The 12,890-nt window shown below is 38.3% G+C and overlaps 1 protein-coding gene across 1 annotated transcript in view; it reads left to right on the plus strand.

The window, feature by feature from the left end:
- ADK (adenosine kinase) overlaps positions 1 to 12,890 on the plus strand; it is a 269,341-nt gene that overhangs the window by 10,378 nt on the left and 246,073 nt on the right. The window contains exon 3 of the mRNA XM_031061789.1: positions 6,028 to 6,102. Within this exon, the coding sequence (XP_030917649.1) occupies positions 6,028 to 6,102 (75 nt within the window). The remainder of the gene's footprint in view (positions 1 to 6,027; positions 6,103 to 12,890) is intronic.

Consider the following 12,890-nt stretch of genomic DNA (forward strand, 5'->3'; position numbering starts at 1 on the left):
GTCACAGGTAGCGCCTGGGCGTGGGCGGCCGCCGCCCGCCGCGGGGTGCCGCCCGTGGGCGTGGGAGGATGCGTGTCCAGGGGCACCGGCAGCCGCTTTGGAACCTTAAACCCTCGTTGTAGCTTGCCGTTACTAGAACTAGATTTTAAAAGAATCCCCAATAACGAGAAGAGGGGTGTTAATAGCGGGCTAGGCTCTTGGCAGGCTGTTGGAACTGCGGTGATATCAGGCTGTCAGCAAACCCGGAGGATGACAAGCCCCCGTAACTTAACATTCAGAGAAAGGAGTTACTGTGAATAGTTTTTCTCCCCCAAACACTTCATCTCAAGATGGGATTGTGTTGTGAGGTAAATCGGTAACCTTTGATTGGGCCTTTGGCTGCTAAAGAAATGCCTAATAATTATTAAATTGCCTTTATAATTCAAGGCAATTCTCCCATCTCCTCTCTCCACCCTCCAAACTCTGTGTATCAGGTTTCACTCACACTGTTTCTGACCGGGACGGTAACTTTGAAATTGCAATAGTATTTCACTGTTGGGCTTGTGAAGTTAGTGCAGCTGTGTAAGGAGCTGGGTTGTGGTGGAACAGTTTTTTTCTGCGGCAGCCTTGCTTACATAAGGCCAAAGCTTTTAGGCTTGTTTTCAAAGTTGGAGCCTGTGAGTGTGTCACTTTAGAAAACTAAAAAAGTTTCAGAATAAATGAAACCTTCACTGAAGATGTTCCTCTAAGTCAGTATGTAAATATGTAACTGTTTAGCCAAATATTGTCTTTGCTTAAGACCCATGTCAGGAAAGCATGTGAGCAGTCCAGCAGGCCACCTTATGTGTTAAAGGTCTATATGCTAAAGTGATTTGCTGACCAGTGATGCAAGAAAATTGTCTGAACTCTGGCAGGATGGGATTATAGTTCTAAGGTACTTCTGTGTTAGATGAGTTACTTACTGATGTATCATCCTACTTGTAATGATGTTACATGGGTATGTGGGATGAGAGAAGGATGCTTTTGGTTGAGAGCTTATAGCTAGTCAAGTGCTATAAATCTGGTACTATTGCTGTTTTGCTTTAACTAAACATAAAAGGACTTCTGGTAAGTTCAAATCTTGTGTTATATGGGGTTTTAAACTGAAATGGATATGCTGAGGACAGGCTTAAAACATGCCTTGTTTTTCACTTACTTTAAAGGGCATAGTGAAACTCTTTAGAAATACTAATATTTTAGATCTTATAACACCATCTCTTAAATTTGTAAAAGAAAGACTAGGCACACAGCGTGCTGCCCTGCAATTGCACACCCAAATGTCTCAGCCATGTTTAAGGCTTTCTGAGTTGCCAGTATCCAAAGGCCCAAAATATTCCTCTGTCTCCGTGCCAGTAACTAATAATAAGCTTTCACTGATATTTTGATGTTGCTCTTCCACGGAAGTGCGCAGCAGCCTGGGATGATAACAATATTGTGTGATAGTTGGATATAGTGCTGCTAATGCTCAGCAGCCAACTTCAATCAGGACCATATTTTAAAAAATGCCTGCAGCAGTAGAGCATGAGATTGGACACAGCTTTCCAGATCATTCAGTTGCAGTTAATTTCGTTGGCTTCTTAAGAGGTTCAAGGGTAGCTCAGTACTGATGTTTTGGGTTCTTTTTGGTTTATTTGTTTGGATTTGTTGTTTTGTTTTTATCTAGTTTGGTTTCATTTTATTACTTCTGCCACTTGTGATAAGAGTAAGGCCATTTGTATAAAATCAGTCATATTAGTAATGTCTGAACAAAACACCTAATTAACAGGTGAAGATTTATTTATACTTAATGAGTTCCATTGCTTGAATTTGTAATTGCAACTCACACTTCATGTAGTCCTAAGTTAAAAGCCAAACTCGTAAAATACGTTGCTCCTTGTCAATAGTTATGAGTGTGAACGTGATGTACATCAAAGCTCTCTGTAGTTACTGTTCTGTAGTTTTGCCTGCTAGATGGATGGTGTATTTTGTCCAAACAACTTTTAGATTTGTACATCTTGTTTGAACATCTTACTTGTAGTTTGGAGTTTAAAAAGTATATATCTTGTTCATAGATATGTACTCTTTGTGTGTCTGTATGTGTATACACATAGATGCTGACTGTATAGTCAATGATATGTGCCCTTAATTTGTGCAGGTGAAGGAGTTATCACCTGCTTCTTGAAGAACTGATCCAGATATTCCTTTGCAATAGGTTAGTTGGGTTAAACAAGAACATCCTTTTTGAATGATCCCAGTACTCCAGTGAAGGAGAAAAGGGACTGGGGAGAGTCAGGGAGGCTGGGGAATACAAAAGTGTGTTCTGTGTCTGTGGTAGAGATATGTTCCCAAATAACCTGTGTATTGTGGAATCTCAAATTTTAGGAAATTATTACTGATTCCTCACTATGTTTTATCTCTAGCTGGTTGGAAATAATCACTGAAATTTTAATAACTGCGGATGTCCAGTGTGACTGGACAGCAAACATAAAAGTTCAAATCTGCTGTTCAGTCTTCAACTTGGTGAGAACATAACAGTTTAGTATCTCCGTTTTTCACTCTGGAGACTTGTAAATTTAGTATTCTCCAGAATCATAAATATTTGGTTTATTTTATGCTTTTACAGAGGCTTATGTGGCTTTACACAGTATATGAGATTAAAAAAATATATATGTTTTATTTTTACTGAAGCGAAGTAGTTGCTGTACCTCATGTAGTGCCACAAGCAGTGCAATAGAATAACAGTGTGGAAACTTTGCAGCTCCTCAAGAAGGGAAGGGTCATTTGCATTGCTCTAAATGTAGCCAGTGTTGGGTTAGTCAGGTTGAACATGCTAACAATTTACACAGTCAAGTCTTCCTCTTTAACAGTAGGACCTTCCAAACTGGTTCAAAAAGCTTGTATTAGAAAATGCTGATTACAGTGGGGGATCCCAAAATCAGTTTCATTGGAAAAGACCTCTGAGATGGAATCCAACCTCTTAAATATCTGCTTGTTGACTTTTAAAAATTTGTGACTTGGACTTTTCTCTAGACTTTTCCCATTTTGCCCATAAAGGTATTTCGTCAAATATAGTGACCGTTAAGGAAAAATACAACTCCAGTCCCCAGTACGGTGGAGTGTATGCATTTTTCTTCTTTTTTTTTTTCCCAATGGAATGATAATACATATTTTTAAGCACAGAAGTTCTAATATCTTAGGACTTAGGTAATTTTAACAGCTAGAAAGAACAAAAAATGTAGAAATACATTATAGTTGAAGACACAGAGCTAGAGATTAGGATATGTTATCTTATGTGTTTAGATTATTTGCAAAAATAGATAAACAGTTTATAACACTTAACTTGATTTCTTCTGCAAAATCAATGTTAAATCTACTCAAACTTTTATGTGTTTAAAATGTTGTCAAGTTCTGCTGTCCTACATTTAGTTGTGAGAAACAACTATACTGAATTCGAGGAGAGTTTGCCCAGGAGTTTCAGTGGAATGTTTCTGAACATACATTTACTAATCTAATGATAGCTACCTTGGCTTTTCAAACTTGATTCCAAATGGTGCCCTACATACAGCCTCTGGAATACTTGAATGGAGATTATAATAAAATATTGTGGGCGAAGGAAGACTTGGGAATGAGCAGGACTTACATGTGATGTAAAGAGCTGCCTGGATTAAATGGCACTGAAAGTTCTGGTTCCGGCTGCTGCTGACATGTGAGCAGTTTGTACACATGCTATTGGCTTCATAGAGCTTCTGCACAAAGTTGCTCTTGTGCTGCTTTGAGCACATTGACCTGCAGGTTCTGTAGCCCACAGCTCATTGAATGTTGGGTAGCTTCTATTCTGCTTTTCCATTGAACGTGGTAACTTCTTCATAGGCCTCAGCATGTCAGCTGTATTTCAGATGTTTTTTTGTGAGTACAGCTGCTGTTTTCTGGCATACTGACCATCAAAGTGCTGGCTCTTGTCTTATACAGAAATTATCCATTATATGTTTGGTTTTTTTTTCTTAAGTGTAGTTATAAATCTGTTGATGTGTAGAATTTTACAGCATGTGAGAATCTGGTAAACATTAAGTACAGGAACATATAACTTGGGAACAAATCTGCATTCAACACTTGAAAAGTTCTGACTTCATTCATTGTCCTATAGTACTACTTATGCAACACTTAGGTTTTACAACAGAGAGAATGTTCTGTCTTGTGACTTCACTTCAACTGCAATCCCCTTTATCCTTCTGTCTTCTGAGCTGTCATCTGTCTCTCAATCTTCTTGTCTTCTAGCCAGGTGTAACTTATGGTTATGCTATTTTGAACACTGTGCTATTTGTCACACTGACAAAAGTATTTAGCCAGTCTTACAGGTTTTTACTAAGCAGATGTTAACTATTCCAGCTAGGAACAAGCTGGAGTTCTGGCTCCATCTTCTGCAAGCAGCATCAAGCACACGTCTCAAGCAGCATCTTCCACATTTTATTTACAGTGAAAGGATTGTCCTTAAAGCTACAAAAACTAGGATACTTAAAGCATGGCTTGCTGTCTCTCAGTGTCAAGGTTATTAATCATGTTTTTGACAGTGCAACATTGGTCACTGTTCCACTGATTGCAGTCCTTCAAGGACAGGCTGCTCCAGCATGGCTCCTTCACAGGGTCACAGGTCCTGCCAGGAAACCTGCTCCAGCATGGGCTCCCCTCTCCATGGGTCTGCAGGGCCCTGCAGGGTGGCTGCTCCAGCGCGGGCATCTTATGAGGTCCCAGCCCCCTCTCAGGCATCCACCTTTCCCAGCCTGGGTCTCTTGCATGGCTGCAGGGGGACTCTGCATCCCTGTGGACCACCATGGGCTGCAGGGGCACATCCTGCTTCACCATGATCTTTGCCATGGCTGCAGGGGAACCTCAGCTCAGGTGCCTGGAGGACCTCCTGCTTCTCCTTCTCCACTGATTGTGGTGTCTGCAGAGCTGTTCCTCTCACACCTTCTCACCCTGCTCTTCTCTGGCCTCATTACATCTGCATAACAACTTTTTCCCTCCTTTTTCTGGAATCTGTTATCACCGAGGTGTAACAATCATTTCTAATTAGCACCTCCTTGGCCAGCAGCATGCCCATCTTGGAGCTGCCAGGGATTGGCTCTGCTGGACATGGTGGAAGCTTCTGGTAGCTTCTCACAAAAGCCACTCCTGTAGGCCCCTGGCTACCAAAACCTGGCCACACAAACCCTGTATAGGTGGTCATACTGAAGCTACCTTTGGTAGCTGGAGCATGGTGTGCTGTGCTGGTTGGAGACAGTAGGTGTTAGTTTGACAAGGAATGTGATGGGTTTGGATGTAGTTCTAGAGAACAGCTGCTTTCACTCCTACTTGACACTAGGCCACATAGCTAATCCTTTGGTATTACTGCATTATCACCCAAGTACATGCTATCCAGGAAAATGTAACACATGGTTTCTGAATTAATCTAAAAAAAGAGGTTGAAGCTATCCATCTCAAGAATACTGTTTACAGTAATTTTGATATCTTTTTTCTGTGTGAAAGAAGTGAATGTCAAATTGCTTAAAAAGTACATCCAACGTACCAATAGACAGCTGCACTATTTAAAATGGCTGACAATGCAGAATCTGTAGTCTCTTTGTTTCAGTTTAGTAGAACAGACTTAAATTGTTAATTATTTGTTGGTACCCAACAACTGAGAGGGTTCAGTGAAATTCTCATTACTCTGGTGTGATGCTTCCCTTGTCTAAAGTTTGGTATTACAACTTGAATGTCATCCTTTAAAACTCCAGAACGTGGCATGCAGCTTAAATTCTTTATCTGAGTAAGTGACAGTTTAACAGAATAATGTGTTTATTATTGCAGTCTGTGTATTGATCAAAGATCACTGTAGGATGGTACTTTGATTCTGTGTATATGCCAGGTCACAGTGTATTTACTGTGCTGGGCAAAATGTGTATTCTTTTGTTTTGCTCTCTAATAAAGTCTTTACATATACTAGAAACAATAAATCAGTGCAAAGCTAATGTGAAATACTTGATTCTCTTACAGTGAAAATGTCCTGTTTGGAATGGGAAATCCTCTGCTTGATATCTGTGCAGTTGTGGACAAGGACTTCCTTGACAAGTAAGGTTTGATATATTTTTTTTAAATGTCAGTTTTGTTTCCAGAATTACGCCTATACATAAATGGTGGGCTACCTGCCTGTATAATGCTGTGTTTAGGCTGATCTCTGGGATTCTGGCCTTGTGCTGGAAGTAGCCAGTATTTGTCATTTGATTGTTCTTGCTCTCTGAAACTGTGGTGATGGTATCTATGAAAACCTTCCGTGTTTTCATATGTTTTTTAATCAATTTATTCTAGTGTCCTCATGCTGTCTTTGTTACTTTTTAATTGGAAGGAGTCATCAGTTTCAGTAAGATGTAGGTAGCTCTTGTATGAATCTTCATGTACTACTTTTGATTTACTATTACTGTACTCTTCTTCAGTGATGTCTATGGGGTAAATAGGCCATTTCTGTAACACACCAAGAAAAGTTGTGCAAATACACCTTTAAAAAAATATACCCGTTTATCAGTCAGGAACAGGACTGCTGCTTATCAGGTTGTCTATTATCTTGCTTAAGCCTACTTGTTATGCTACCATCCATATAACCACATTGCTGAATTGCTTAATTGGCATTAAGCTTTACTTGTTCTTGAATCAACTTAGAGATCTGTCTTTCCCAGAGGTGTAAAATGCAGTTGCTCTTTTAAATCTTTCTGCTTGAGCTCCATTTTTATTGCTGTTGCCACTTCTTCTCTGCTTTGTAAGTTGATTTGATCTTTCAGAGTGCTTGCAGTTTTTTTCTTTAATTTTTCAAGTGTTAATAATTTTTTTTCTAATAGTTCTTTATTTTGTTAATGGAAATGTTGCATCAAAACTAAATTTTGCATCATCAAATAAGGAACGGGTGCAGAGTTTTTATTTTTGAATGTGTATTGGCAGCCACAAATATTTTGTTCTGCAGGTTTTAATAGCAATAATTTGTCATCAATATTTCATCACTCATATTTTATCGCAAGATTTGTTTAAATAAAAGCCTCTGTGTTGTAGGCTGGAAACAAAAGACAAGAATGTAATGGATTGTGTCAAATTCAAACACCTGGAACTTTAGAAATCAGGTCTATGTCTTGAATATTAAAAACAGTGAATTAATCTGGTGTAATTCTCACTGAAATAACTTGAAAGCTGGTTTCTAAAAATGAGTAATGCCCTTCTCCGAACCCAACAATACTCCCCAACTAATCCTTATAAATTGCTGACATAAAAGAGACGATGGGATCTCTACTGCAGCACAGAAATCCTTCAGGAGTGCATTGTGCTTTTCACTGGATGTGATGTGCTGTGCAGAATTTAATTTAATTTAAAAATTAGAAGTTCTATGTACTCAAATTTGACTCCTGTCAGACAAATTAAATTATGTCCTGGAGCAGCATATGCTCTGTGAGCATTGCTTTACTGCCAAGATGCGTTTGTGTGGTATTGCATTATTGAAAGCCATAAGCAGTCTTCCCCCAGCAGTTTCACAGGAGCCTGCTGATGGTGTGATAGCTCTGGTAATGACCTCAAAACTGAGGAGCTTGTTTACCTTCTCCTGCATCTGATTTGATATCTCTCTCCCTGTTTGTCAGGGTATGCAGAGAAGTCCATTTAACAAACCAAAAAGAGTGTTTCTACTCCAGGTCCAACTACCTTTTGCAACACTTTCTGAAATGGGGATCAGATCCCACTATTCCTCAGCTTGTGAAGAGAGATAAAATAGAAAATGGAGCTGTAGAACAACTGCTGGAATAAAGTTATCTAGTCAAATGCTGCAGGGAGGTTCAAGAGCATAGACATTTCAGGACTGTGAAGCATTTGAAAGAGAAATTGTTGATCATTGTAGTTTCTCTTTTTTCAAGCAAGACCTGCACCCATCTCTAGCCATGTAGTGTCAGCTTTTGGTATCTTGGCAACCTTGAGTCTGTTTCTCACCTTTTCTACTGAGTGGGAATGTTTAATGGGGTTGTCAGGCCAGCAGGGCTCTGACTTGAGAAGGTAGCTTAGGCAAACAAGAAAAGTTTAGGTAAACACACATAAAAATTGTAAACATTTAATTTTTACAGTGTTTCTGTTACTTAATCCACCTCTTGTACAGTCAGTTTTAAGAATAAATACCTTTGTTCAGAATAAAGGACTTGATGTTGCAAGTTTATTCAATATATATTGTCAATGAAATAAGAGTATTACAATGAGTCCTGTAAACAGTTTATTTTTGTAACTTCTGTTAAGAAAGTGCAAATTGAAGCAGCATAAGGAAGTATAGAACATTGCCTTTTTAACAATATTTAATTGGCCTACAATGCATGTTAGAAATAAACCTGAAAATAAATATATAATGCAGTCCCCTTGCAGATTCTAAACAGTTTGCTGCCCTGTAATAGTGGTTTGAGGAACTGAGCAGTGTTGGAGGGCTGGGTGGGTATTTTTGGCTTGGGTTAGCACAACCCTGATACTTGGCTTTCAAAGTGGATTTTGGTTTAATCTGATCTCCAAAGTCTTTTGCTCTCTCGACAAGTTTTGGAGGGCTTTAAGCCTTTTCTAGGAGAGGCAGTTCTAATTTATATCACAACAGAATTTCACCATGCCCATCTGAGCTTTTCAGACCATATCAGCAGTCTGGCATTACCTGAGCCAGAGAAGCTTTAGCCTCTGTTGTGATTTCTGGGTCCCATTTCTTGTCTCTCTTCAGGGAGACAATCTGGAAAAGTGTTAGCAGCTTTGATGGCACTGTTGAAAACTGGTGATACCACAAACCACTTTAGTTTCTGTTTACAGAGCTAGAAAGAAGTCTTAAAATAAATATGGTCCACCATATGTCTTTGGGTATTTTTAGTATCTGCATGAAAGAAATATCAGAAATGTGGTTTTGTTTTGGTTTTTTTGTCTGCATCAACTCCATTACCTAAGAGTATTTTTGTTTAATTTATCAAGATATGGATACTAACTCAAAGAGCAGCTTCTTAGGGGTAAGAGGGGAAGGAATAGAAGAAGAATTAATGCATTGTGGGTGAATTGCTAACTATACCTATGCTAATCTATGAAAATAACTTTGCTAACAGGTATCATTAAAGCTTTTGGTGTACTCACTTCTACCTATGACATTTAACAGGAATGATTCTTCTACCTTCTAACTCCAAAAGGCATTTAAAAATAACTTAATCTACACTACTTACATTAAACTCTGCTAAAATGGGCAAAGAAATTCTGATTGACATGCCAATAACATTTTAAGACTAAACTCAGTATTGCTGACTCCTGTAAATACTCCAATGTCCTGCTGTTAAAATCTGGGGGTTGCATGTGTTTCGTTGTTCTCCCTAGAGCACTCTGTTTTGCAAATATTCAGTTTTTGACACTGAATCTAGCTTACCTAGTTGTAGTTAATTTTTAGGTTGTAGAGATCTGAGCATTACTTGTCACCTCAGGTGCACTTCAGTGGTTGAGAAATGTGTATGGATAAATTTCTCTTGCTGGGTCTATGGCTGCATGAGCTGAGGAGGAGAAGAGAATTGATGTTGACAAATCGACATTGACAGGACTGTTGTGCCAGTCCTGAAACTTCTCAATAGGTGAAACCTTGTATCTTTCCCGACTGATCAGAGGGAAGGCAAGGAAAATATCTATAATTGCCAGCATCTGTATAAGCATGGAAATATCCTTCAGCCTATGCTCTTAAAAAGGAGTGGAGATATAGGGGAAAATTAGGATATATGCTTTATTTATCACAGCAAGTTTCAAGAATCATATTGCTGTATTTCACTCTAATTTCTGGGCTCTTGACCAGAGCTATGATCTCATAAGTTGAGGTATGTTTACTACTTGGGCTGCCAAATTCCATTATAGTTAAAACCTGCAGACTATTTTGTCACCCTCATGGTCCAGGATTACGAATTTCTGTGTGATTACTTGTTGGTTGTCCAAACAGACAGTATTTTTCTCTTTAGGTCCTTTTTTTTTTCCCCTTAAAATTAGGGTCTGTGGCAATCTTTGCACAAGTTCATTTAGGATGCTCAGTGTTGGAATTTTTATGACTTTCATGCCCTCTGCCATCTGTTCCTTAGTTCTCTTCCCTGCCTTTTTCTGGTGTAAATACAAACTATCTTTAAATCAAGAAGTGGGTTTATATTCTTTTTCCTCTTCACTGGAAAGAACAGGTTTGAAGAAACAGGGAAGGAAGAATGAATGGGGTCTTTGGAGTGGTGGTAACCACTGAAAAGACTATCTCAGTGACGGAAGAAATGCTGTTATTTGTGATCCATAATTTCACAAGTATGGATGTGGATCTCCTGCAGTGTGCTACCAACTTAACTGTAGCACTGAAAGTGGTTGGGTCATTCCTGGAGATCCCAAGATGTGTGAGCATCCTTTACCTTTCCTCACTGCAAAGTACTGGCAGAAGGTGATGGGTTAGTTGAGCACAAACTTTTGTGCTAGAACAGCATTAACATCTAGTAAATTAAACATTCTTGTGTGAAGCTATTTTAGTGTTTGCTGTGATGAAAGTAAGAAGATGTACTGTGGCTTCTGTTATTCTCAACATTTTCAGTTTGTTACTTTTTGCTCCTGTCTAACAGAAGCCTTTGTAGCTTCCCATAGCAAAAAAAGATATCAAAAGACCATTCGTGCAGTTAACTCTCTTGAAGTGGCCAAGGCTCTAAATAGCTTTTAGACAACCAGAGATGATTCTCTGTTCACCAAACTCAGCTTCAATGCAAAACAAACCCTTTCCGAAAAATTCATGCAGGAGTGAGCTTGAAAAATGAGAAGGAAAAATGGCAATTCTGTACTTGGAAGTTGCAGTATCCAGGAATGCACAGGCTGCAAACATGGGCTTTGCTGCTTTTTTAAGTGGGGACCCCCTACCCCCTTCAGACTTGCAGCCTTTTCAGTTTCATTAATGTGTCAACTTAGATTCTGTGCTTCATCAGCCCTTGGGAGAGGTTAATGGGTTTTTGTATTGTTCTGAGCTAGGAGTTATGTTACCTGTTGTCCTGGTTTTGGCTGAGACAGGGTTAATTCTCATTCTAGTAGGTGTTGCAGTGCTGTCTGTTTTGGATTTAGTGTGTACTGTCTGTACAGAGATGAAAGTATGTAAAGTACATGGTAAAAACTTTAAAATCTCCCTGAAAGTTTGGCCTGAGATCTCCCTGAAAAATACAACATTTTTGTATATTTTCTCCCCCTACAGAAGATAAATTGGTGTATGATGTTCCATTGTTTCAGTAATACTTGGGAAAGATTAATCCTGAATGTATTTGTTGCATTGGCTCATCTGGCGGAGAAGCCGAATAGCTGAGTGCTATATTATTACCTTGTGGTTTTAGTTGTATCTGTAGAAGTCCATTTAATTAGTCACAAGGTCTGAACATAGAACATTGTTGAAACTGTTGAGCTCAATTGCATCATCTGACTGCTGATAAATGATAAAAACTCCAGTGTTTGCTTGCAAAAGCTTAGGAGGATGATAGCTGTCTTAAGAAGGTCCTCTTCATACTAATATGTCTATAAATTTGGTAGTGTTCCTGACAACATAATCAAAACTTTCTACAGCCCTAATGCTTTCTCCTAGTGCATTTAGTTAAATATGTAGTTTACATGTGTGAAAGATTTTAGTTATGCTCCATTTAGAAAAGGCTGTTTGAAAAATCTACTATGGAGTGACAGCGTTGCAGGGAGAGCTGAAGTTTTCAGGGTATATAGGGCTTGAGCAGTGTTTATAGAGGAGCTTGTAATTATGTATTTACCTGTAAAATAGAATGTAAGATGTTCACAAATGGGAAATATTCCACTCTTCTCTTTATTGTGTGTTTTCACTTTCTTAAATACTTGTTTAGTAATGAACTGTAAATCATGAATTATTCTTTTATTTTTCCCATTCATCGGAAGATTTGGAGATTTAATGCATGTCCGTAGAATGTCTATTTAATGGACCAATTGTATTCTTTAGAATAACCTTAAGCACGTGACAGATACACACACACACAGCTTATCTGTATTTTCCCTTTGCTTACAAGTGAAAATTTGTTTAACAAAACTTTGTGTCTTGCATTGCCAGGCAAATGATGAAATAATGAGTCTATTTACATCTTTAATGCAAACAAGGAGCTTTAAGTGGAAGTGATCTATGAATTAATTAAGAGTCTCTGGTTTAATTAGGCAATAATATTAAATGAAAAGACCCTTGCTTCTGATATCTTTGATGGAAAAAGCTGGGTCTTGTCAGTAGAGAACTGGAATCCATGTTCAACTCAATGGCAAAACTTTCTCTTTGAAAGTTTTACTTGCTTTTTTCTACTGAGAAACCTTGCATATTAGTGTTTCCAGATGGCACAATTACAAGATTGATTTTTATTTAGGATACAACAAACAAACATTGTGATTCATGTTCTGAATATGGTTTCAGGCATTCTTTTTAATTACAGATTTCTAAGATGTGATTTTAATATTGTTTTCCATTCCCGTCCTGCTTGTCCAACCCAAAATTTTCTGTAGCATAGTACAGATTAGAGGGTTTTTTTCTGCTACAGTAATAAAGTGTGACTTGAAGAATAAAAAAGCCTGGTCAAAAATTAGCAATTATTTTATATAGTGTCAGGTTTTTTACTCGAAATGAAATTGATCTGTCATCTTTTGGAAAAGATGGCTTTTTAGTGTAAACATTTTGGTTGGAATATCTTCATCTTTCTAAAAACTTCTGTTTCAAAAAGTAAATTATAATGCTCATTACTACTTGATTAGTTTTCCTTCATTCAGGTCAGGCAATATGCAATCTCAACAGTTTTTCTTCCCACGTTACATTAATCAACAAGAGAAAGACTTGTCCTTCCTTT

The sequence above is a fragment of the Geospiza fortis genome, unplaced genomic scaffold (assembly GCF_000277835.1).
Source record: "Geospiza fortis unplaced genomic scaffold, GeoFor_1.0 scaffold130, whole genome shotgun sequence".
NCBI classification, from domain to species: Eukaryota; Metazoa; Chordata; class Aves; order Passeriformes; family Thraupidae; genus Geospiza; species Geospiza fortis.